Source organism: Sorex araneus, chromosome X (genome assembly GCF_027595985.1).
Source record: "Sorex araneus isolate mSorAra2 chromosome X, mSorAra2.pri, whole genome shotgun sequence".
Classification (NCBI taxonomy): domain Eukaryota; kingdom Metazoa; phylum Chordata; class Mammalia; order Eulipotyphla; family Soricidae; genus Sorex; species Sorex araneus.
In genome coordinates, this window is record NC_073313.1 from 157829927 (window position 1) to 157853629 (window position 23703).

The window sequence follows — 23703 nt, forward strand, 5'->3', positions numbered from 1 at the left end:
GCACAGACACACATACACAGACAGTCACAGACACAGCCTCACACACAGACACCGTCACAGTCACAGACACAGACACACACAGACACACAAAGAATCACAGACACAGACAGTCAGACACAGCCTCACACAGACATGGTCACAGTCACAGATGCAGCTGTGTGTTTCGTGTCCCGTGGACACCCGGTTTTGATTTATTTGCACTCAGGCCTCCCTGCTGCCCTGGGTGCCTGTGGAGCACAGGGCTGGGGCCGGGCAGCCTGGGGCGGGCAGGAACCAGTGGGCCCACGCTCAGCTCTCCTCGCCGCCCCCTCGCACGCTCCTGGTCTTGCGGAAGATGCTGTGCATGGCTGAGAGCCGGGCCTGGTCCTGGATGCTGAACACCTGGAACTGCAGGGCACAGGGTCACGGGCGAGCATGTCAGGGCGGGGTGGCCCTTAGGGGAGGAGCAGAGGGACAGCGGGGCTGCAGGGCGCCCCAGCAGCCGGGTGACCCCAAACCCAGGCCCGGGAAGGAAGGGCCCACGGAACACGCCGAGGTGTCCCGAGTGCAGGGCTGCGGCCATGCTGGGCCGGAGACCCAGGACCCCTGGGGCAGGGCCGCGCAGGACACAGGGGCCAGGGCGGGTGGGTTCCCCGGCACCCGCCCGCGCGCACCTTGTCCAGCAGCATGTCGAAGTAGGCGGTGGCCCAGTAGGAGGGGTCACTGGCGGGCAGCTGCAGCAGGGCCTTGACCCCCGAGGTGAGGCGCGGCGGGGGGCTGCGGCCCAGGTGGGTGACGTGGATCCGCAGCGCGGCCTCGGGCTGGCTGGCGAAGTGCTCTGCGCGTTGGTACAGCGCATGCAGGTCCAGGCCCGCGTCCCCCAGCGCGTTGGTCTCGGGGCGCAGGAAGCCGGGCAGCTTGCGCGTGGCCAGGCAGCACAGCAGCACCACGAGCAGGCGGTACACGGCGCCCTGCAGCTCCGCCCAGTCCTCAGGCGCCGGGAAGAGCGCGGCCGCCCACAGCAGCACCAGCTGGGCCAGACGGCAGGGCTCAGTAGGACCCCGGGACCCGCACCCCTACTCCCCTCACCCGACATGCCCCCGCACTTCCCACCCCACCACTACACCCCTCCCTCCCACCGCACCCCTATACCCCCACCTTCCCTCCCACCGCACCCCTACACCTCCACCTTCCCTCCCACCGCACTCCTACACCCCCACCTTCCCTTCCACCGCAACCCTATACCCCCACCTTTCCTCCCACTCCACCCCTACACCCCCGCCTTCCCTCCCACCGCACCCTACACCCCCATCTTCCCTCCCACTGCACCCCTACACCTCCGCCTTCCCTCCCACCGCACCCCTACACCCCCACCTTCCCTCCCACTGCACCCCTACACCCCCCGCCTTCCCTCCCACTCCACCCCTACACCTCCACTTTCCCTCCCACAGCACCCCTACACCTCCGCCTTCCCTCCCACAGCACCTCTACACCCCCGCCTTCCCTCCCACTGCACCCCTACACCCCCGCCTTCCCTCCCACAGCACCTTACACCCCGCCTTCCCTCCCACCGCACCCTACACCCCCGCCTTCCCTCCCACCGCACCCCTACACCCCCACCTTCCCTCCTACCCCACCCCTACACCCCCACCTTTCCTCCCATCACACCCTACACCCCCACCTTCCCTCCCACCGCACCCCTACACCCCCACCTTCCCTCCCACTGCACCCCTACACCCCCACCTTCCCTCCCACCGCACCCCTACATGCTCTCCCCACATTCTCTCTGACCCCACTCCTATGCTCTATCTTCTGTATCACCTCCACCCCAAGATGCTCCCTCCATCCCCACCCCTACACACTTCCTCACCTTTCCTTCCACCCCCACCCCTACTGCTACCCCTCCCTCACCCCCACAGCTCCCCCACTTCTCTCCCACCCATCCATCACCCTGACTCACTGGGGGCTCAGGCTCATCCCCAGGAGACACCTTGTGGGCCCTTCCCCTGCCTGAGCAGCCCCCAATGCTGAGCCCGTCACTGTCCCACAGACCGGGGCTTCAGAGTCCCCAGCTCACTTGGGCCCCCAGGCTTTGGAGGAGGCGCCACTGACCTTCAGGTGAGAGAAGGTCAGGCCCGGGCTCCTGCCGCCATCCCGCCAGTGCTCGTGGTTGATGCGGTCCAGGATGGAGAGACTGTCCAGCCGGTGGCCCTGGAGCGAGCCCAGTGCTCTGAGCAGGGCACTGAGCAGTCGGTCAGAACAACGCCTGGCACAGGAGTGAGGGTCAGCACAGGGCCCGGGCCCCGGGGCGGGGGTCAGCGCAGTCCTGGGGGTGGTGGCCGGGGGCCGTGGGGAGGGTGTGGAGCCTCCGGGGGTTGGCTGAGCCCCTGGGTGGCCGGCTGAGTGCCCCCAGCCCTCCCTGCCGCTGACCCTGGGCTCAGCCTCGCCCCGGGGCTGACCCAGCCCTGTCCCCATTCCTGCCTCCAGTCTCGGGCCCTCCCTGGAGCCCCTTCCCGCCTCCCCACTGCAGGGGATCCCAGCTCTCAGGGGGGCCCTGTAGCCGGCCAAGGGGCCGAGGGACACCCTCCCGGGCTGGGCTCTCCAGCTGGCCCCGGCAGCCCCGACCCACCTCCAGAGCCGGGCACTGGCGGGCACCAGGGACTCGCCCTGGCTGCAGATCCTCCTCACAAGGCCCTCGGGGAAGCCGGGCAGCGGGTGGCCCCCGGCCAGGGCCAAGTCCGGGGTGCTCCTCCGGACCGTGGGCACCACGTGGAAGCAGATGGTCCTCCAGCCGCTGGACACCAGCACGGTCAGTCGCGGCCCCTCCTCCTGCAGCCCAGCGGCGCTCAGGGAGCCTGACGGGAGGAGACACACGCTGGCCCCGGGCTCGGCCCCCACACCTGGTCCCCTCGCCCCACACCCCCCAGGGTCCCAGCCCAGACCCCGTTATCCCCACCCCCACCCCTGTGCCTCTGCTGTCCCAGAAGTGGAGGGCCGAGCCGAGCTGGCCCCAGGGTCACGGGAGGTCAAGTCACCGTGTGTCCAGGGTAGGGACATGCCCCAGGAGGGCCACGGACGCCGCCCATCCGGGATCTGTTCCGCCACGTCCATCCACTGACTCACATGGGGACCGTCCCTCCCATGTGGCCTCACTCGGGACTGTGACCTCGGGTGACAGGTCAGAGCCGGCCATGGCCTTGTGGGCCCACGCAGGGGCCCAGGCGCCCGTGCCCATTGTGGGGGACAGTCCCACCCAACGCCTGGCTCTGGTCCCCGGACTCTGCTGTGGGTCCTGGGGCCCGGCTGAGGCGGCACCTCCACTGGGAAGTGGCCCCCTGCCCACCAGGACCCTCGCCCAGCCTCTGCCCCTCCCGACTCAGGAGGGCCAGCTCCGGGTGGGGGGGTGACGCTGCACACACCCGCCGGGCCCCGCGGCCCCCGAGGCTGCTGAGGGGGAGGTGAGGCGGCACCCAGCCTGGCTCTCTCCCTCGGCCCACGAGAAGGGGAGCCAGGCCGGAGCCCACAGAGCAGACCCGGCTCCGGCCCTCCCGCCGCTGCCCAGCGAGGGGCCGGCCCGAGGGGAGCCCGGGGGGTCCCCAGTGTGTTGTGGGAGCGGCCGTGCTCCCCACCTCAGCGAGCTGGCTGGCTCTCGCTCTGGTGGGCACTGCCCCCTCCCCCGGCTGGGGCGGCCACTACCCAGCAGCTCCCCCGCCCAGACCCACTTCCTTGTTTGTTCCCAGGAACTGCCCCCCCTCAGCCCTGCCCCACCTGGTCCCACCGGTTCCCGGGTGTGGGCCCCTGCACCCGCCACCCCCCCCCCCACCGCCCTGCCCTTTTAAGGTGCCGGAAGCAGGGCCTGGAATTTCCCTGGGTGTCCTGGCCGCAGACTCCGCCCACTGTGTCCAGCCAGGCCTGGGGCAGGCGGGTGAGCGGCTGGCGGGAACACGAGGAGGTGTCGGCCCTGCAGGCCAGGAGCCCTACAGAGGTGAGGTGGAGGGGGGCATCACTCATGCCTGACCCGCTGGGTCCCCTCCCACCTGGGCAAGGCGCCTGAAGGAGACACAGGCCGGCCCGGCCTCCCTGGAGCCAGCGCCCAGGCCCCGGGGTGGGCGGCCGGGAGCGCAGGGGCTGAGTGCACAGCCACCCCCACCCAGGGGCGCCCAGAGACAGCAGAGCGGGGAGAAGGCACCTCAGCCCACCCGGTCTGAGTGGGAAAGTCTGCAGCCCGGTCCCAGCCACACACATGCTCCCCACTGTCACCACACCCATGGCACATGCTTGCAGAGCCCATGTGAGCCCCAGCGACACGTGTGTACACCCCCCTCCCAAGCACACACAGGCTGTCATGCACCCTCGCATCATGTGTGCAAGCCTCACCTTCTGTGTGTCCTCTACTCTCACCTGCGGGTAGAGGCCATCACTCCCTCACATCACACGCCCTCCACCTGTGGGCAGTCACCACCACGCCACGTGTGACCCGTCACCATCATGTGTGACACCCACCAATGTGTGCATACCCACCATCATGTGTGACACCCACCAACGTGTGCACACCCACCATCACATGTACACATCCGCTGTCATGCATGACACGTGTGACCCGTCACGTGTGCACTCCACCATCATGTGTGACACCCGTCGACATGTGCACACCCACCATCACGTGTGACACCCATCACATGTGCACACCTCACACCTCCCGTCGTGTCACGCATGACCCCTACCTGGCGGGATGAGGCCGTGGTGCCTGCAGTGCACGATGGCGGCCACCAGCAGCTCCCGCAGGACGCTCAGGACCTTCCCGGGGTCGATGTGGCCGCAGCACTGGCCCCCGGCCTCGGAGGCGCTGAAGACGTCGTCCCGGGTCCAGGGCTCCAGGCCGGCGACGCCGTGGGGGACGCCCAGGCGGCAGAGCGTGAGGTCGTCCCCGCCCGGGGCCCGCTCCTCCAGCAGGGCCTCGGCGTCCAGGCACAGGGGCACCTCCACGGGCAGGGGGTCGCCCGAGGAGCGCAGGGCGAACTGGAAGGCCTGCGGGTCGCCATAGTCCACCAGGAAGCGGGGGTCACGCCGGCACGCCTGCTCCAGCACCGTCAGCAACGTGTTCTCCGCGCCCTGGAAGGCCTGGGCCCGCGGGCCGCCCCGCGAGCGGATGGCCTGCAGGTAGTGGTGCCACAGGGGCACCTGCACGTCCATGGCCGCCCGCGGTGCCCGGCCAGCAGGAGCGGCCAGCAGGGCGGCGGGCGGCGCGGCAGCCTTAAGTAGCTGAGCCCAGCCGGGCGTTTGAAGTGAGGTGAGTCAGTCACCGGGACCAGGAATGTCGCAGGGGCGGGAGGCGGGTCCCACCCGGCTGCAGGCCCCTCCCCGGTGCCCTCCGACTGCCTCTGAGCCCCTGGGACTGCGGGGAGGGGCTCAGCAGAGACCTTTGATCCACAGCCCGCCCTCCACTACCCACCCTGCCACGAAGCCCGGCCACGGGCCAGCTGGAGCTGGGGGCCTGGCAGCACCCCTGCTTCTGCATCTCCAGGCCTGGCCACCCGGCCTGGCCCTGCACCTCAGCCCTCCCGCGTCCCTCCTGAGCTGAGACCCCGCCCTGCTCCCTGACCCCAGCTCAGCCTCAGGAGACCAGGCCGCAGGCGAGGGTCCGGCTCTGCCTGCCGGCACACCTGCCCAGGACGTGGACACCCCTTCATCTCGGCCTCCCAGGACCAGACCTGGTCATCAAGGCAGGGCAGGGCCCCGTCTGTCTGCGGTGGGGGGGCGGGCGCGGTCCCGGGGGCACAGACAGCCTCAGATCCCAGAGCTGATTTCACAGAGGCGCCTGCCCACGCCTGTCGGGGCGGGTGGGGGGACGCAGACTCTGCCCCTCGCTGGGCCCCGGGGCCAGCTCCCTCCCCTGCCCAGTGTGGCCAGGACCGGGGCCTGATGCTCTGGCCAGGCGGGCAGCCCGTCCTCCCAGCCCAGAGGGGACGGTATTTGTCCCTCAGCCCCACCAGGACGAGGTCAGGAGCAGCCCGGCCAGGCCCCGGCTCAGGGTCCCGCTCGCTCACCCTTCCAGACCCCTGCTGCAGGGGCTCCCAGCCCAGAGGGGCCGGCACAGAAGCCCGGGCAGGGGGCGCCCCAGGACACAGCAGAACAGACACAGCCCCCTCCGGCTGGCCTGCAGAGACCCAGGCACTGTGGGCTCTAGCACTGCAGGCACGGGTCCCAGACTCCCTCTCCCCTCCCTCCTGCCTCCCCGTGCCACCCACCGCACCCCGGCGGGAAGGGTGCACTCAGGCGTGGGTGATTGGGGGTGTCCCAGGGGAGCAGCCCGAGCGGTGCACTGTGGGGGGCCCTGTGTGGGCTGCAGCGGCAGCTGGCGGAGGAGTTGGGCCCGCCCCCCTGCAGCTGGGTCAGGGACGTGCTAGGCCAGCCCCTGCCTCCCTGGAAACGGCTTCCGGCAGCGGCGTCCCTCGTCCCCACGGCAACACCGGCACTCCCATTGCCAGGGAAACCCAGCCCAGCCACCACGGCCGTTGCCACGGCAACACCTGTGGGTTCAGGTCACCTTGCGGCCCGCCACCCCAGAGGGGCAGCAGCGCCAGGACAGGAGCCCACGGGTGGCAGGTGGGCCCCGGTGTCCAGCACGCCCTAGCCACCGCGCGCCAGCTTCTGCCACCATGAGCTCTGCGTCCAGCGAGCCCGGAGACAAGGACGCACCTGGGGGGTCCCCGCTGGGGCTGGACGCCGTGATCCAGGTCAGTGGGCGCCCCTGAGCCTGGGGGGCACGCCCATGCAGAGACCCCCTCACTGGGCCTCAGTCTCCTGGCAGTGCTCACGTGATCTGCACACACGCACACACACGGAAGTGCATGCACACGTGCACACACGCACAGTGTGCGCACACAGGCTATGGGACAGAGCCGGGAGCCCACTCTGGGCGGCCAAGCCCAGTGACCCAGGCCCTCGGGGCTGCCGTGCTCACAGCCTGTGCTGGGGGTGGGGGGTCCCCACGCAGCTCCGGGACCTCCTGCCCGGTGACCGAGAACGGGTCCCTCGGGTCCCTCCCCGGAGACGACTCCCAGCAGGTGACCCCCTGCATGGCCCCAGCACGACCCCCAGCCCCAGCCCCAGGTCCAAGCCCCAGGTCCCAGCCCCGAGGGCCCCAGGGCAGCTTCTGTGGTCACAGGCTGCCAGGCTGGCCCTCCCTCCCCTGGACTGTGGGGACTGGTCTGCCGGGCGCCGTCCGCAGGTTGTCATCTGCACAATTACATGGCGGCGCCTCCGTGCCGGGCTCCCAGGAGCTTCCCAGGGACTGAGGGAGGAGGGGCTCAGGGTGGCCAGTCTGAAGGCTGCCAGGGGCCCCTGTCCACTAGGCTCCCCTGGGGCCTTTCTGAAACCCTGGAGTGTGTATGTGTGAGTGTGTGAGAGTGTGCATGTGTGTGAATGTGTGTGAATGTGTGTGTGAGTGTGTATTTGTGTGTGAGTATATGTATTTGTGTGTTGTGCGAGCGTGTGTATGTGTGTGTGAGAGTGTTTGTGTGTGAGTGTGTGTATGGTTTGTGTGTGTGAGTGTGTGTGTTTGTGTGTATATGTGTTTGTGTGTGTGAGTGTGTGAGTGTGAGTGTGTGCATGGATTGTGTGTGTTTGTGTGTGTGAGTGTGTTTGTGTGTGAGTGTGAGTGTGTGCATGGTTTGTGTGTGTGTTTGTGTGTGTGTGAGAGTGTGAGTGGCTGTTCGAGACATGGGAGTTAGCTTTAGGGATTGGCAGAGGGGAAGGTGGGAAGGTTTGCTGGGTGCTAGATGGTTTGAAGCAGAACTTGACAAATTTTCTGGAAAGGTCTGGATCTTACTCCTCGGACTCGCCGACGCTGCTTCTCCACAGCAGGTGCGTCCTGTCTGATTGTTGTGGCGAATGCGCCAGAGTCTGTGAGAGCAGCTGCGGCCACAGCCCAGTAGACCCTTCCCTGTGGGAGGCCAAGGGGCCATCAGAGGCTGTGTGTGTCTCTCCTTGGCCTCTCACCATCACTGCCCAGTCATCTGGGACTGGACTTGTGTGAACACCATGTGCAGGCACATGTATTAGCCCACGTACATGTGTGGTCTTTGTGTGTGCTATATGTATTTGAGTTAGCACAAGTGCACTGTGTACCTGGTACATATATGTGAGCATGTGTGGCATATGAACACATGTAAACATTCACATGGATCATGTACAAGCACATTTGTGCTAACATACCACAGACGCATGCATAATGTGTGTAGGCACACTCATGTTATATGTGCGTTGTGTGTGAGTTTATGTTAACATGCTCCGTGGACAGATGTTATGTGCATAGACACATGTGAGCAAAGGGAGTTGGTACTGGCATGTGTGTGCACTGCATGATCATGTGGGTACCTTGTGCTGGCACTTGTGTGTTTCTGTGAACACATATGCAAACACATATGTGAACACGTGTGTGCCACGTTCACACGCTGTGGTCATGCTGGTGAGAGCGTGGTGCTGTGTGCACTGCCCACCTTCACCAGGCTCATGTCCTGCCCCTCGAGCCAGCGGGCATCTGTCCCCACCTCGGCCACCTCACCTGCACATGCCTCTCAGCCCCGTGTGGACAGGCCGGGTCCACCAGGGCCTGGGGAGGCTGGGGGCGCACTCCTGCAGGACTGGGTTCCCGAGGGCTCCCCAGAGGAGGCTCTGCTTGGGCCCAACCCGGCCCGGGGCCTCCCAGTCTGCTCCCGGCCTGGGCCTGGCCTTTTCCCGGCAGGAGGCAAGGCCCGCTCGGCTGCCAGCTTCCCCGTGTCCCCGCCCAGGCTTGGGGCCGGGGAGCTCCGGCTGGGCAGGAACAAGCTGCTGGGGGGAATTTCTGCCGTCAGGGGGGCTGCAGGGTCCCTGCGTGGGGGCACGGGAGCAGAGGGCAGCGTGACCAAGCCTGCTGGTGTCTGGAATCAGGGCCCGTCCGAGTGCGGTGACGTCCAAGTGAGTGGACGGCACCAGACAGGGAGGGCTGGGCCCTGGGCCTCTGCCCAGCACCCAGGCAGGTGGCTGAGTGGCAGGCCTGTCCCGCATCCCAGCCCCGGCCAGCCCGTGCTGCCCACACCACAGGACCTCTGCTGCCTCACTCTCCCATCCTGCCGGGGCCCACGGACCGCTCCGACACTGGCTGGGCTCTGGGTCACTGGTGAAATGCGTCAGGGCCTGGGTGTGGGGCTTGGTCCATGTCATCGTTAGTTGAGGACCAACTGTCAGCCCACAGGGGGACACCCAGGCCCCGAGAGCTCAGTGCCCGCCGGGTGCCCCAGAGGGAGGCGGGGCTGGGACACTCAGGGTCCACCAGGGACGGGGCTGACCTTGAACGACCCGAGTCCTCCCCAGCGTCGGGGAGAAGGTAGAGACACACATGCTGGCAAAGCTGCAGGGGGGCTGTCCCCCGCCCAGGGGAACCCTTCAGTAGGCTGCGTGCAACACCAACTACAGCCACATGGGGGCAGTCTTGGCACTACTGCTGGACTGCAAAGCACACAGCTGGGGTCAGGGCAGGGATCGGGGGTGCATACTGGGGGTGAGGGGCTGGGGCACGGGTCAGCTCTGGCCTCGGGTGCAGTGGTGGTCCCCCACCCTCCCCTCCAACCAGGCTTCTCCTGGGGTCATTTTCTGGCACTGCACAAACTCCCTTCCTCAGGGAGCAGAGAAGCACAAACACACACACACACACACACACACACACACACACACACACACACACACACACACACACACATGCTCCTGCCTCTGCCCGCCCTCAGCTGGGAGGAGCATGCGGCCCTGGGGGCGAGCTGGCAGGGTTCCAGGGTGGCCTGTCCTGCGGGCCTGCTCACGCCCACCTGGACAAAGCTCAGGGCTGCTGGATGGGCGCAGGCTCTGGTGACCTGGGGGACAGAGTGGACCCAAGTCCAGGACAGGGGCAGACGGAGTCCAGCCCAGCAGACGGTCTGGGGCACTGGGGAGTGGGGGGCACGGGTGAGGCTGGGGGTGGGTACAGTCCTTGTACCTCCAGGCCCGCCTCCACAGTCCCGGACCCGCCCCACCCACAGGCCCCGCCCCATAATCCTGACCCACACTAGGCCCCGCCCCCAAGGTGTAGGCCCCGCCCCCAAACCCGCCCCACCGCTCCGGCCCCGCCCCAGCCCCCACAGTCCCGGGTTGAGGGTTGAGGGCCCCACGGGTGGGTGCGACCGGCTGGGGCCTGTGGATGGGGCGTCCCTAACTCGGGGGATGACGTGCCCGCGGGACCAGCCCTCCTGCCAGTTCCTCGGGTGCTCAGGCAGGTCAGGGCCTCGGCCCACGCCTGCCCTGAGCTCAAGCACCCTCGCAGAGCAGCCTGGCTGTGGGGCACCGGGAGGGCCTCCCCGCTGGGCGTCCACGGCAGGAGCTGACCCTCTTGGTCGTCATTTCAGAGGCTGCAAGACACGGTGCTGGGCCCCGGGGCGCGCCGAGAGGACCGGACACTGACCATGCGTGGGGACAGCTGGAGGGCGCCCCCCACCCCCGTGCCCGCCCGCATCCGTGCCATCGTGGCTGGCAGCCTGGGCGAGGGCCCGCCCGAAGGTGAGCCCCGTGCCCGCCACTGTCCAGAGTCACCCTTTCAGAGTGGGGTCTGTCCAGGCCCCACCGGACACGCAGTGCTGGAGGGAAGCGGAACCCAGCGCCCCTGAGACAGCCGCTCTCACTGCTCGCGGGGTCCTGTGTCCAGCCCCTCAGGCTCTGCACTCTAGGGCCTGCAGGGGCTCAGGCCCCAGGAGGTGGGGAGCCACCACGTGGTCCCAGGGTAGAGCTGGGGCCGTCCCCTGCGGAGCCCCACGGCCGCACCATGCAGGGCTGGGCCAGCTGAGGGGCCAGGGACCAGGAGCCCCTGACCGCTCTGTGCAGGGGGCCCGGCCACCGTGCACGTGCAGGAGGAGAACCAGCTGCTGAGGGCCGAGCTGGCCCGGCTCGAGGAGCTCCTGGCCCAGGCGGGTGCCGAGCGGGACCAGCTGGCCACCAGGTGCCGTGCGCTCAGCGAGGGGGTGAGTCGGTGAGGCCTGGGCCCGGCCTGAGGTCCTGCTGGGGTCCCTGCCGGGGATGTCATACAGGCACTCGGCCCGGGGCACGGGAAGGGCCCGCGTACTCCCTGACCGACCTGTGTGCGGGCTTCCCCCGCCACAGCTGCAGGCCCGCCTGGACACAGCCCAGGCCCGGCTGCGGAGGTCGGAGCTACAGCACAGCGCAGACCTGGAGGAGGCCCTGGGCCGGCTGGAGGCCTCGGAGCAGAGGTGAGGACCCGCGGGCAGTGCAGAGAGGAGAGCGGGGAGCGTGCAGTGGGCGACCTCCTCCCCAGTGGCTCCCTGGTCCTGCTGAGTCGGGGGCCAGCGTCACTGGGGGCCACACCCAGCGCCTGCAGCACCTTCACCCCGTCCTGTCGGCTGCCATCCTGCGCCCTTTGGGAAACGAGGGTCACAGGTGCCGCCCCGCAGCCCCAGACCGCTCAGCCCAGCCCCTGGTGGAGCGTCCAGGCCCAGGAGAGACGCACTTGGGGCAGTTTGGAGAGAGAAGCCTGGGGGCTGGGTCGGGCGGGAGGGCGCTGGGGGACACGGCGGCGCTGGGGCCCAGCTGCGCCCACCCTCGCCTCCGCCTGTCCAGGGGCTCGGGGCTGTCGCAGGTGAACGCGCTGCTCCGGGGCCAGCTGGAGCACATGAGGGCGGCCAACGAGGCGCTGGCGCGGGAGCTGGCGGGCGCGGCGGGCAGCGTCCAGCACCTGCGGGCTGAGCTGGAGCGCAGGGAGACCCAGCGCGGGACCGAGCCCCCGCGGCCGCGAGAGGTACGGAGGGGTCGCCCAGGCCGGGAAAGGGGCTGCCTGGGCGCCCGGAGAGGGAGGGAGGCCAGGGCCGGGCCAGCCCTGCAGGACAGGCCACGCAAACAGGCCACGCTAATGGCCCGTGGGCCCCGCCCCTGCCACGCCCCACCCGTCCCGCCCCGCCCCACCCGTCCCGCCCCGCCCCCACGGCCCCGGCCCCGCCCCCACTGTTCTTGTACCTCCAGGCCCGCCTCCACAGTTCCGGACCCGCCCCACCCACAGGCCCCGCCCCATAATCCTGACCCACACTAGGCCCCGCCCCCAAGGTGTAGGCCCCGCCCCCAAACCCACCCCACCGCTCCGGCCCCGCCCCAGCTCCCACAGGCCCCGCCCCTACAGCCACTCCCACAACCCTGGCCCTGCCCCAGGCCCTTCCCACGACACCACCCCACTGCCCTGACCCCTCCCAAGATCCTACCCACTGGCTCCACCCTCCAGCCCCGCCCACGGCCCCGCCCCTACCTCCAACCCCGCCCCCAGATCCTACCAGGTCCCAGGCCTCCCCAAAGGCCCACCCCCCAGGTGTTGCCCATCCTGCCCCAACCTCTGGCCCCACCACAAGGGCAGGAACATCTCAGGGCTACAGTGACCACGACCCTCCCAACAGCTGTGCATGGGCCCTGGTCTGCACCCAAGGCCAGCGCCGCTCCTGGACAGGCCACCTTCCAGGATGATCCCCTGCTGCACCCCACCAGCCCTGCCTGCCCGGCTCCTGGGGCATGCATGGTCAGCGGCCTGCTTGTCCATCTCCTGCCCCTCCCACCACCGCGTGCCCCCACACTGGCTTCTCAGCTTCCACTCCTCGATCACGGTGCTGGTTCTGGGCAGCTGAGTGGTGGCGTGTGCCACTGAGCTCATGTCCAGCCTCGGGGCCCCAGCCTCCCGGGAACCCGGGCGATCCCCAGAGGGTGATGGACTTGGTCTCCGGGTCAGGCCCGGCACCTGCGCCCCGGGGAGCCCCAGGCATTCCTGCGGCTGTGGCGGCAGGTGGCCGCACTCAGGACACACCTGGCGGATCTGCGAGAGGCCACGGACAGGTGAGGCGGTCCCGCGGGCAGGTCCCAGGGGAGAGGGAACTTGGGGGTGCAGGTCAGCACTGCCCAGAGCGCAGGACACGGGCACTGCCGCCAGCCGGGGCAGGAGTGGACACTGCTCGCTCCGCTGGGGCGGGGCTGGGGGTCCCGAGCGATTCCCTTTCAGGGAAGGGCACCGGCATCAAGGCCGGGGGCCCCTGCTCCGTGGGAGACCCCAGGGCACCTCTCCTGGCGGCGCTGGGGCCTCAGGGGACGCGGCAGCACCGGAGGTCACGCGGGGCTGCCCGCAGGGGCCTGGCCGACATGCGGGTGGACGCGGCGCGCACGGCCGGGCGCCTGCACACGGCCTGCCTGCACCTGGCCTCCTCCCTGCGGCTGGAGGCGCGAGGCCCCGCCTCGGCCCTGGAGGGGCAGCTGCGGCTCCAGGCGCACGAGATGCTGCAGCTGCAGGGGCGCTGGGACGCGGAGAAGGTGGCGCTGCAGGCCAGGTGGGCAGGGGCGCGGCCGCGGGGCAGGGCGGGGCGGGGCGGGGCGGGGCTCGGCTCCCCACCAGGCGGGCGGCCCTCACGGGGCCCAGCCGGGTCAGACTCTCCGAGCAGGCCCAGCTGCTGGAGAAGCTCAGGGACGAGGCAGCGAGGACAGAGGGAACCATCCGCGCCCTCCGCGCCGAGGCCCAGCAGCGGGTGTGTGGGCCGGGCCGGGCGCCCCCGGGGGCTGGGGCTGGGGCGCGCCCCGCTGAGGCTCTGCTCTGGCGCAGGAGTTGGGGCGGCCTGGAGGCGGACGTGAGGACTGCACGGAGGAGGTGGCAGCCCTCCGGCAGATGCTGAGTAGCATTGCACAGGTGCGGGCAGTGTCCTCGGGCCGGTCACGGCAGGAGGGCGGGAGGGCGGGAGCCCGAGCACGGTGTCGGCTCCCATCCTGCCCTCTGCACCGCAGGTGGCCCAGGAGGACGCGCAGGGCAGCCCCGGAGGCGAGGTGGAACAGGCTGGCCTGAGGACCCCGCTGGGCACGGCGTCCCCCCCGCAGGCCATGTCCCCCGCCCGGGCCCACTCCCCAGGGGCTCCGGGCCTCGCGCTGCAGGCTGTGCGGTGGGCCTTGTGCAGGCGACGGCAGCAGGAGCAGGTGGGGAAGCCGGGGTGGCCGGGTAGGGCCCTGCACGGCCCAGATCGTGCCTGGGGGCCCCAGTGTCCAGCATACCTTTTGGGGGGCGGGGGTCCCTGCTGGCCGCCGTCAGGGGCTCATGCAGGCCTGCCTGCCCCCAGGACTTGCGCCTGCAGCTGGAGGCCTCCCAGGTGGAGGCGGACCATCTCCGGGAGCAGCTGTCTGAGAGCCAGCGCGATGGGCAGGCGGCACAGAGGCGCCTGCATGAGGGGACGCGGGAGCGTGAGGCCCTTCGGGACGCCCTGGAGGTCCAGAGACAGCAGGCACAGAGCTGCAGAGCGTCCAGCGACCTGCTGGGGAGGTGGGTGCAGAGGGGGGCAGGACCCCAGCGCAGACCAGCACAGACCAGCCCAGACCAGCCCAGGGTCCCTGCACAGACCAGCACAGACCAGCACAGACCAGCCCAGACCAGCCCAGGGTCCCTGCACAGACCAGCCCAGACCAGCCCAGTGTCCCTGCTCAGACCAGCCCAGACCAGCCCAGGGTCCCTGCACAGACCAGCCCAGACCAGCCCAGGGTCCCTGCGCAGACCAGCCCAGACCAGCCCAGGGTCCCTGCGCAGACCAGCCCAGACCAGCCCAGGGTCCCTGCGCAGACCAGCCCAGACCAGCACAGGGCCCCTCTGTTCCTCACCATGGCCAGGCTCAGCTCCCCGGCCGGCAGAGCACTGGCTGCACTCTGCCCTCTTCACAGCCCTGCCCAGCTCCCAGCTTACCCCACTGACCCCTGCACAATGGCCACAAAGCCAGCCCTTCCCCAGTGTCCAGGCGCCATGTCCTGCCCCCTGGGGCCGGGCGATGAGCGTCACGGAGCACCTGTCCAGGTTGGGGCTGGAGGCAGCCGGGAGCTGGCCGGGACACGGGCTCGGCTCCTGCTGGGCGCCACGGGACAGGCGGAGTGACCAGGGGGCCAACCGAGGCCTCCAGAGCTGCAGTTTTATAGGACATAGGTCAGGGCCAGGGCCCCCATCACTCAGGCCCGCGCAGGCTCCTGGAGCACCAGCGCACCCCGCCCGAACCCCTTGGTCCGCACTGCCAGGGAGAAGGCGGCTCTGGAGGCTGAGGTGGAGAAGCTGAGGAGGAAGGCTGCGGACCGGGAGCTGGAGCAGCACCGGCTGGAGGCCATGAACGACGAGCTGCAGCGGCGCGTCAGGCTCGGGGCCGAGCAACAGGAAGCGCTGGTGGAGCAGCGAGCACAGGACCAGCGGCAGCTGCAGAGCAGGTGGGCGGGGCGGGGTGGGGGCGGGGCCACGGACAGGTGGGCGGGCAAGAGGGCAGGTAGGTGGGGCCAGAGGACAGGTGGGCGGGGCGGGAAGGGGCGGGGCCAGGGCAGGTGGGTGGGGCCAGAGGGCAGGTAGGTGGGCCAGAGGGCAGGTGGGCGGGGCCAGAGGACAGGTGGGAGGGTGGGGTGGGGGCGGGGCCATGGGCAGGTGGGCGGGACCAGAGGGCAGGTGGATGGGGAAGGGCCGAGCCAGGGGGCAGAGGGATGGGGCCATAATGCAGGTGGGTGGGGCGGGGCCAGAGGTAGGGGCGGTGCAGTGGGCGGGGCGGGGGCGGGGCTGTTGGAAGCAAATAGGAAGCGAGAGTTTCACCTCCTGAGCCTTTAGAGGGTGGGGTGGGCTCACTGCCCTTAGCACTCCCTGGGATGGGCTTCACCTGTGCCCTCTGGCACTGGGGACTTAGTGGGGCATCCAGGACCTGGACCCTCCAAGCTCCCCCAGTTCCCACCATCCCCACCCCAGCAGCCCACCTGTTGCCCCCCGTCCTGGGCCCAGCAGAGGAGCCCCAGCACGTGGACTGGGGTCTCCGGTGAGTCCACTACCCTGTCCCTGGCCAGTATCACAACCTGACCTGAGGCCACCCCGAGTGGCCTCAGACAATCGGGGATCATGTGTTGCCCCTTGGGGGAGATGCAGCTGTCCATGGGGGTCTCCGGGGCCCCTCACCCTTCTGCCCTCTCGACTCAGTCGAGGGCGCCTGGAGCAGCTGGAGGAGAGAGTCTCGGGACTCGAGGAGGAGCTGGTGTCCACGCGGCTGCAGAGGGACCTTGCGGAGAGCGAGCGCGCTGGCCTGCAGGGCTCCCTGGCCCGGGTATGCTGCCCCTTCCCCTGCTGCGGCCTGGACCACTCCAGCACCTCCCCTGGCCACTGGCACGTTCCTTGATGACCACCAAGCACATCTGGCCTCTGTCCCTCTCAGCCACCCTGCCGGCCGTCCTGGCCGCAGATTTCACGCCCAGGGGCCTCCCTGAGGAGCTCCTGCCTCCTTTCCTCCCAGGCTCACGCCACGCCCAGGAAACCCATGTCCCACCTGGCGACTCTGGTCAGATGACCACTGCCCCCGCTTCTCCCCTCACCCTAGGCTGAGTCCAGCAAGGCTGACCTGGAGCTGCTGGTGTCCCGGCTGAAGTCGGAGGGGATGGGCCAGAGGGACACCCTGGCCAAGGTGGCCGCGCTGATGGAGGAACTGGTCCAGGACAAGGGCGCTCTGAACCGCCTGGTCCAGCAGGTGAGGCCCGGCCTGGTCCCGGCCCCCACTGCTGCCTCCTCCTCCCCCACGGAGACCGGGGAGGGGGGAGGGACAGAGCGAGGGAGGCACAGCCCTGGGTGGGCGGCCAGAGGTCAGCTCGAACCCCGTGCCCATGGCAGCTGGAGCAGGAGCGGGCGCGGCTGCAGGAGCAGCAGGCGGTGCTGGAGCAGGAGCGGGCGCAGGCCCGGGAGCAGCTGTCGCAGGCAGAGCAGCAGCTGGAGCTGGCGGGGGCTGAGCGGAGGGGTCTGCAGCAGACGTGTGGGGACCTGGAGGAGCAGCGGGAGCAGCTGGAGGCCCAGGCAGCCCAGCTCCGGCGCGAGAAGGCCGAGCTGCAGGAGCAAGTGGGCCAGGTGAGGACACAGGACCCCCTCTCTGCTGTGTGTGCAGCCGCCACGCAGAGAACAGCCACATGTGCCACCACGGTGAGAACAGCCACGTGTGTCACCGTGGTGAGAACGGCCATGTGTGCCACCATGGTGAGAACGGCCACGTGTGCCACCACGGTGAGAATGGGCCACGTGGGCCACCACGGTGAGAACAGTCACGTGTGTCACCATGGTGAGAATGGGCCACATGTGCCACCACGGTGAGAACGGCCACGTGTGTCACTGTGGTAAGAATGGGCCACATGTGCCACCATGGTGAGAACGGGCCACGTGTGTCACCATGGTGAGAATGGGCCACGTGGGCCACCACGCTGAGAACAGCCACGTGTGCCACCACGGTGAGAACAGCCATGTGTGTCACCGTGGTGAGACTGGGCCACATGTGCCACCATGGTGAGAATGGGCCACGTGTGTCACCATGGTGAGAATGGGCCACATGGGCCACCACGCTGAGAACAGCCACGTGTGCCACCACGGTGAGAACAGCCACGTGTGCCACCACTGTGAGAATGGCCACGTGTGTCACCATGGTGAGAATGGGCCACATGTGCCACCACACTGAGAGTGGCCACATGTGCCACCATGGTAAGAACGGCCATGTGTGTCACCACACTGAGAACGGCCACGTGTGCCACCACGGTGAGAACGGCCACGTGTGTCACCATGGTGAGAATGGGCCACGTGTGCCACCACACTGAGAACAGCCATGTGTGTCACCATAGTGAGAATGGCCACGTGGGCCACCACACTGAGAACGGCCACGTGTGCCACCACAGCGAGAATGGGCCGCGTGTCCCATAATGTGGACTAGCCACTAGCCCTGCCACAGGGCGTGCAGGAGGGGATAGACCTCCTGCCTCCTGCCTCGGTGGCCTCCTGGGTCCACAGCAGCACTTCCTGCCTGTCTGCGGAGGAGGCGGGGGACAGGCACCTTGGGGAGGAAGTACGATCCCTCAGGCCTGTCCCGGTACCTAGGCCAGATCTGTGCCATCAGAACCCCCCTCCCAGGGTGCTCACCACCAGCTGTCACTGGCCACCTGAACTGCCGTGACCCCATTCCCGCAGCCACACCTCCCCTCTCCAAGTGTGCCTGACAGTGCCACGGAGGGTGGGTTCTGCTCCAGAGCTTCCAGTGCCAGAGCCAGGCCACAGCCCAGCCTGTGTGACGGCCGAGGTCACCGAGAGGCCAGCTCCGGTCACCCCAGGTCAGGCTCTGGGTCACCCCAGGGTCAGGCTCTGGGTCACACTAGGGCCAGGCTCTGGGTCACACCAGGGTCAGGCTCTGGGTCCCGAGGTCAGGCTCTGGGTCACAGGTCAGGTTCTGGGTCACCCCAGTCAGGCTCTGGGTCACGCCATGGTCAGGCTCTGGGTCACACTAGGGCCAGGCTCTGGGTCACACCAGGGTCAGGCTCTGGGTCTCCCAGGTCAGGCTCTGGGTCACAGGTCAGGCTCTGGGTCACAGGTCAGGCCCTGGGTCACGCCATGGTCAGGCCCGGGTCCCCATGGCCAAACTGCAGGCCCCTCATGGGCCAGGGCACACCCCAGGCAGAGCAGCCTGTGTGGGGGCGGCCCTGGTGCTGGCTGCCCGGCATGGCTGGGGCAGGCACTGCCTGGCCTGCACTCAGAGGAGGGAGGAGGCCCGGCCAGCACCCCGGCTTCTCTGGCCTCGCGTGTCTGCTGCTGTTGCTTGGGCTGTGCTGTGTCGAACCCCCCAAGGTGCCCTGGCAGGGGGCACCAGCAGGCCCCCTGCCTATGCTGGGGTTTGCTGGCGCTTCGGGGTTAGTCTAGAGACAGCGCTGAGGGTGGCCGCGGAGGGTGGCCTCGGACAGTGTGGTCAGTGCGGGGCCGTGTGGGGCGGGGCACTCCAGCTCGGTCCCTCCCACCACTCACAGGACGCCTGGACTCTCAGTGTTGGGGGGCCACGCCCGGGGGCTCGGGCTTCCTCTGACTCTGCACTCAGGAGTCCCTCCTGGTGGACTCAGGGGCAGGGTGGCGACAGGGATTGCACCCGGGTGGGCTGTGGGAAAGGCGAGCCCCCTCCCCTGTCCTGTACCGACAGTGACACTGAGGTCTTGTCTACGAAGGCTGTACTGGCCGAGGATGAGTGTCCTGTCCTCCTTGTGGTTCAGCGGGGACCTCGAGCCCCCAGAACGCCCCCCGTCTCCCAGAGCAGACCTGGAAGCCTGATAAAACCTTCCCATTAGCCCTCCAGTGACTGCTGGTCCTGCCTGAGGCTCTGGGGACTGAGACTGAGACTCCAGGGACAGATGCTCCTGTCACTTCAGGGGACTGATACTCCAGGGGAGGGGACTGGTACTCCTGTTACTTCAGGTGACTTGATACTTCACGTGACTCACACTGCAGGGGACAGATACTCTAAGGGACTGATACTCCAGGGAACAGATATTCCTGTTACTCCAGTGGACTGATACTCCAGGGGACTGATACTTCAGGGGAAAGATGCTCCTGTTGCTCCAAGGGACAGATACTGCAGGGGACTGATACTCTAGGGACAGATAATCCCATCACTTCAGGTGACTGATGCTCTGGGTGACTCACACTGCAGGGGACTGACGCTCCAGGGGACAGATACTCCAGGGTACTCACTGCAGGGGACTGATGCTCCAGGGGACTGATACTCCAGGGGACTCACGCTGTAGGAGACTGATGCTCCAGGGGACTCACACTGCAGGAGACTGATGCTCCAGGGGACAGATACTCCGGGGGACTCACACTACAGGAGAGTGATGCTCCAGGGGACAGATACTCCAGGGGACTCACACTGCAGGAGATTGATGCTCCAGAGGACAGATACTCCGGGGGACTCACACTACAGGAGAGTGATGCTCCAGGGGACAGATACTCCAGGGGACTCACACTGCAGGAGACTGATGCTCCAGGGGACAGATACTCCGGGGGACTCACACTGCAGGGGACTGATGCTCCAGGGGACAGATACTCCAGGGGACTCACACTGCAGGAGACTGATGCTCCAGGGGACAGATACTCCGGGGGACTCACACTGCAGGAGACTGATGCTCCAGGGGACAGATACTCCAGGGGACTCACTGCAGGGGACTGATGCTCCAGGGGACTGATACTCCAGGGGACTCACTGCAGGGGACTGATGCTCCAGGGGACTGATACTCCGGGGGACTCACACTGCAGGGGACTGATGCTCCAGGGGACAGATACTCCAGGGGACTCACTGCAGGGGACTGATGCTCCAGGGGACTGATACTCCAGGGGACTCACACTGCAGGAGACTGATGCTCCAGGGGACAGATACTCTGGGGGACTCACACTGCAGGGGACTGATGCTCCAGGGGACTTATAATCTGGGGGACTCACACTGCAGGGGACTGATGCTCCAGGGGACTCACACTGCAGGAGACTGATGCTCCAGGGGACAGATACTCCGGGGGACTCACACTACAGGAGAGTGATGCTCCAGGGGACAGATACTCCAGGGGACTCACACTGCAGGAGATTGATGCTCCAGGGGACAGATACTCCGGGGGACTCACACTACAGGAGAGTGATGCTCCAGGGGACAGATACTCCAGGGGACTCACACTGCAGGAGACTGATGCTCCAGGGGACAGATACTCCGGGGGACTCACACTGCAGGGGACTGATGCTCCAGGGGACAGATACTCCAGGGGACTCACACTGCAGGAGACTGATGCTCCAGGGGACAGATACTCCGGGGGACTCACACTGCAGGAGACTGATGCTCCAGGGGACAGATACTCCAGGGGACTCACTGCAGGGGACTGATGCTCCAGGGGACTGATACTCCAGGGGACTCACTGCAGGGGACTGATGCTCCAGGGGACTGATACTCCGGGGGACTCACACTGCAGGGGACTGATGCTCCAGGGGACAGATACTCCAGGGGACTCACTGCAGGGGACTGATGCTCCAGGGGACTGATACTCCAGGGGACTCACACTGCAGGAGACTGATGCTCCAGGGGACAGATACTCTGGGGGACTCACACTGCAGGGGACTGATGCTCCAGGGGACTTATAATCTGGGGGACTCACACTGCAGGGGACTGATGCTCCAGGGGACTCACACTGCAGGAGACTGATGCTCCAGGGGACAGATACTCCGGGGGACTCACACTACAGGAGAGTGATGCTCCAGGGGACAGATACTCCGGGGAACTCACACTGCAGGGGACTGATGCTCCAGGGGACAGATACTCCGGGGAACTCACACTGCAGGGGACTGATGCTCCAGGGGACAGATACTCCAGGGGACTCACACTGCAGGAGACTGATGCTCCAGGGGACAGATACTCCAGGGGACTCACACTGCAGGGGACTGATGCTCCAGGGGACAGATACTCCAGGGAACTCACTGCAGGGGACTGATGCTCCAGGGGACTGATACTCCAGGGGACTCACACTGCAGGGGACTGATGCTCCAGGGGACAGATACTCCGGGGGACTCACACTGCAGGGGACTGATGCTCCAGGGGACTGATACTCCGGGGCTGCCTGTCTGTTTGTACCTCAGTGGGGACGGCGTGGTTTCTCGGCAGACTCAGGAGGTGTGCCCGGGCCCTGGGGCTCTCGGCTGGGCATCTGTGTCACACCCAGAGCCTCGCGGTCCTCGATTAAATGCGTCCGAGCGTCGGGACCATGACTGCGCTCGGGCTCATCTCTGCTCGGCGGGGACCTTGTAGAAGCAGCCCCGGTGCCCTTTTCCATGCCAGGCTGCGTCTGACGGGCAGCAGCCCCCGCCCGGCTGCCTGGGTGTCCTTGTGGTGGCTGGAGTGGGCAGCCCTCGCTGAGGGGCACACGCGGGGTGATCCTCCCGCACCCTCCCACTGCCCCCAGGCCATAGGCGAGAGGCAGGCACTGGAGGGGCAGCTGGCTCGGAGCCTCCAGGACCAGGGGGCCCAGGTGGACATGCTCCAGAGGACGCTGCAGGAGAAGGACGCCCTGGCTTCGGGGCAGGCCCAGCTGCTGGCCAAGCAGGAGGCCCTGGAGCGGCAGGCCCGGCTCTCCACGGAGGAGGCCGCTGAGCTCAGGTACTGGCCCACTGGGCCTCGGCAGGGAGGTCGCCCCAGCAGGCTGGTGGGGGCGGCAATCAGAGCTGGGGGCCGGGCGCGGGGGCTTCAGGCCCAGCTGCATCCAAGTGCCCCCGGACCCTGGGCCCTGCTCTCCCTCCCGGTGCTGCCCGACTCTGACTGTCCTCCAGTGGGCAGCGGTGCAGTGGCCGCTGCCCCTCTGCCGCTCTCCTCAGACAACACCCCCAGCTCAGCCGTCCTGAGTGGCCACCCCGGGCCCTTCCTAACTGGCTGCACAGCCACATGGTCCACCAGAGCAGGGGCAGCTGCTGGGCGTGGGGGCGTGCGGAGCCCTGAGACGGTCCCGCCCCACGCCTGGCAGTTGGTCCCCCGGGGTGTCCATGCTGGCATCTCTGCCCCGTGCCCTTTGAAACCTTCCAGTGCTTTGGAGAAGCTCGTCCCGGGTTTCAGCGTCTGGCCCGAGGCTGCCCTGGGGTGCCTCAGGCTGGCCTGGCCTCCCTGGCGTGTGCCCCCCGTGCCCCCAGTGTCCTGAGCCACCAGGCCCACACCTGTGGGGGCCAGCATGGCCACTGCCCACTCTTGGCCTCTTCCCACGACGGCCCGGACGGTGCCGCCTGCAGCCCCGTGGCTCGCGGAGGCCTCCCGCTGCTCCTGCCTCCGTAGCGGGCAGTGTGGGGTCCCCGCGCCCTGCTCAGGGGGGCTGCGGTGTGGAGCTCCCTCCTGGGCGCCGCGTCTCACGCCGGCCCTGAGCACCCGCCCTCCGCCCACCTCCCGCTCCCGCCCCGCTCGCACCCAGCCCCCGCCCTGCCCTCCCCCCCTCGCAGGGCCGAGAGGGATGCCCTGGAGGCCCGGCTGTGGGAGACCCAGCAGGAGGCGGTGGAGCGGCAGGAGCGGCTGGAGAGGGACGCCCAGAGTGCGCGGCAGGCCGGCCAGGCCCTGCAAGGTGCCGCGGCCCCTCGGTGCAGCCCGCGGGTGGGGCCCTGTGCCCGGCTCCCCGTGTGGACGTGGCCCTGCCCGGGCCTGACTCCATCCCTCGCAGCGGAAGCCTCGCGGCTGCGTGGGAACCTGCAGCGGCAGCAGGAGGAGGCGCGGGCCCTCCGCGAGGACGTGGCCCGGCTGCAACGGGAGAAGGTGGGCCCCGGCCAGGGGGACCCTCAGGGTGGGGCACCGCGGGCCGAGGGAGGGGCCGTCCCCGAGAGGCAAATGGGTGGGGGCAGGGCCCAGGCAGCACACGGCGGGCGTCGGGCTGCCCCGGGCCGCGCGCGGTGCTGGTCCTCATTGCCGGCCCAGGAGAGTCTGGGCCTGTCTCTGGCGGAGGAGAGGGAGCGGGCGGCCAGCACCGCGGCCAACAGCGAGTCTCTGAAGGAGGCGGTGCAGAGCCTGCGGCGCGAGTGGGACGAGCGCCTCCTCCACCTGGAAGGCCAGAGGAAACAGGTGCCCGCGCGGGGCCGCGGCGAGGAGGCAGCACGCATGGGCCTCCTCTCCCCACTCGCCAGGCCGCGGGGAACGGGCGGCACTGCCCTTCCCGGCCGCGGCCTCTCAGCCCCGTCTTCCTCAGTCGCCCTGGCAGACTCGCCTCCACCTCCCCACCACCACCATCGCCCGTCACCCCCACCCGTCACACCCCCCACCCGTCACCCCTCACCTGTCACCCCCCCACCCGTCACCCCCCACCCGTCACCCCCCACCTGTCACCCCCCACCTGTCACCCCCCACCCGT

At 68.3% G+C, this 23703-nt stretch overlaps 2 protein-coding genes across 2 annotated transcripts in view; one reads left to right on the forward strand and one right to left on the reverse strand.

The window, feature by feature from the left end:
• Nucleotides 1-249: 249 nt before the first annotated feature.
• MAB21L4 (mab-21 like 4) lies at nt 250-5497 on the reverse strand. The gene is made up of 6 exons (XM_012935506.2): nt 5432-5497; nt 4704-5241; nt 2609-2834; nt 2092-2245; nt 654-1010; nt 250-387 (listed from the first exon to the last, which is right to left on the reverse strand). Exons 1-6 carry the CDS (start codon nt 5495-5497, stop codon nt 289-291), a joined length of 1440 nt encoding a protein of 479 aa, XP_012790960.2. The 3' UTR covers nt 250-288.
• A 1141-nt stretch (nt 5498-6638) lies between these two features.
• Nucleotides 6639-23703, forward strand: part of CROCC2 (ciliary rootlet coiled-coil, rootletin family member 2) — a 36448-nt gene continuing 19383 nt past the window's right edge. Inside the window, exons 1-18 of the mRNA XM_055121188.1 lie at nt 6639-6716; nt 10395-10554; nt 10867-11003; nt 11143-11249; nt 11617-11758; nt 12749-12867; nt 13155-13352; nt 13451-13547; nt 13622-13705; nt 13801-13986; nt 14127-14326; nt 15064-15246; nt 15992-16115; nt 16386-16532; nt 16673-16903; nt 21790-21983; nt 22808-23114; nt 23274-23417. Of these exons, the coding sequence (XP_054977163.1) occupies nt 6639-6716; nt 10395-10554; nt 10867-11003; nt 11143-11249; nt 11617-11758; nt 12749-12867; nt 13155-13352; nt 13451-13547; nt 13622-13705; nt 13801-13986; nt 14127-14326; nt 15064-15246; nt 15992-16115; nt 16386-16532; nt 16673-16903; nt 21790-21983; nt 22808-23114; nt 23274-23417 (2838 nt within the window). The remainder of the gene's footprint in view (nt 6717-10394; nt 10555-10866; nt 11004-11142; nt 11250-11616; nt 11759-12748; nt 12868-13154; nt 13353-13450; nt 13548-13621; nt 13706-13800; nt 13987-14126; nt 14327-15063; nt 15247-15991; nt 16116-16385; nt 16533-16672; nt 16904-21789; nt 21984-22807; nt 23115-23273; nt 23418-23703) is intronic.

Bases quoted from the DNA above. Each gene is read 5' to 3' on its own strand.
- MAB21L4 (XM_012935506.2), bottom strand. From the start codon at position 5,497: ATGCAGAAGCAGGGGTGCTGCCAGGCCCCCAGCTCCAGCTGGCCCGTG. The intron at 2,246-2,608 runs GTGGGTCGGGGC...CTCCTGTGCCAG, and splicing joins GCCAGTGCCCGGCTCTGGAG to GCGTTGTTCTGACCGACTGC. The intron at 1,011-2,091 runs GTCAGTGGCGCC...CGTCTGGCCCAG, and splicing joins TGACCTTCTCTCACCTGAAG to CTGGTGCTGCTGTGGGCGGC.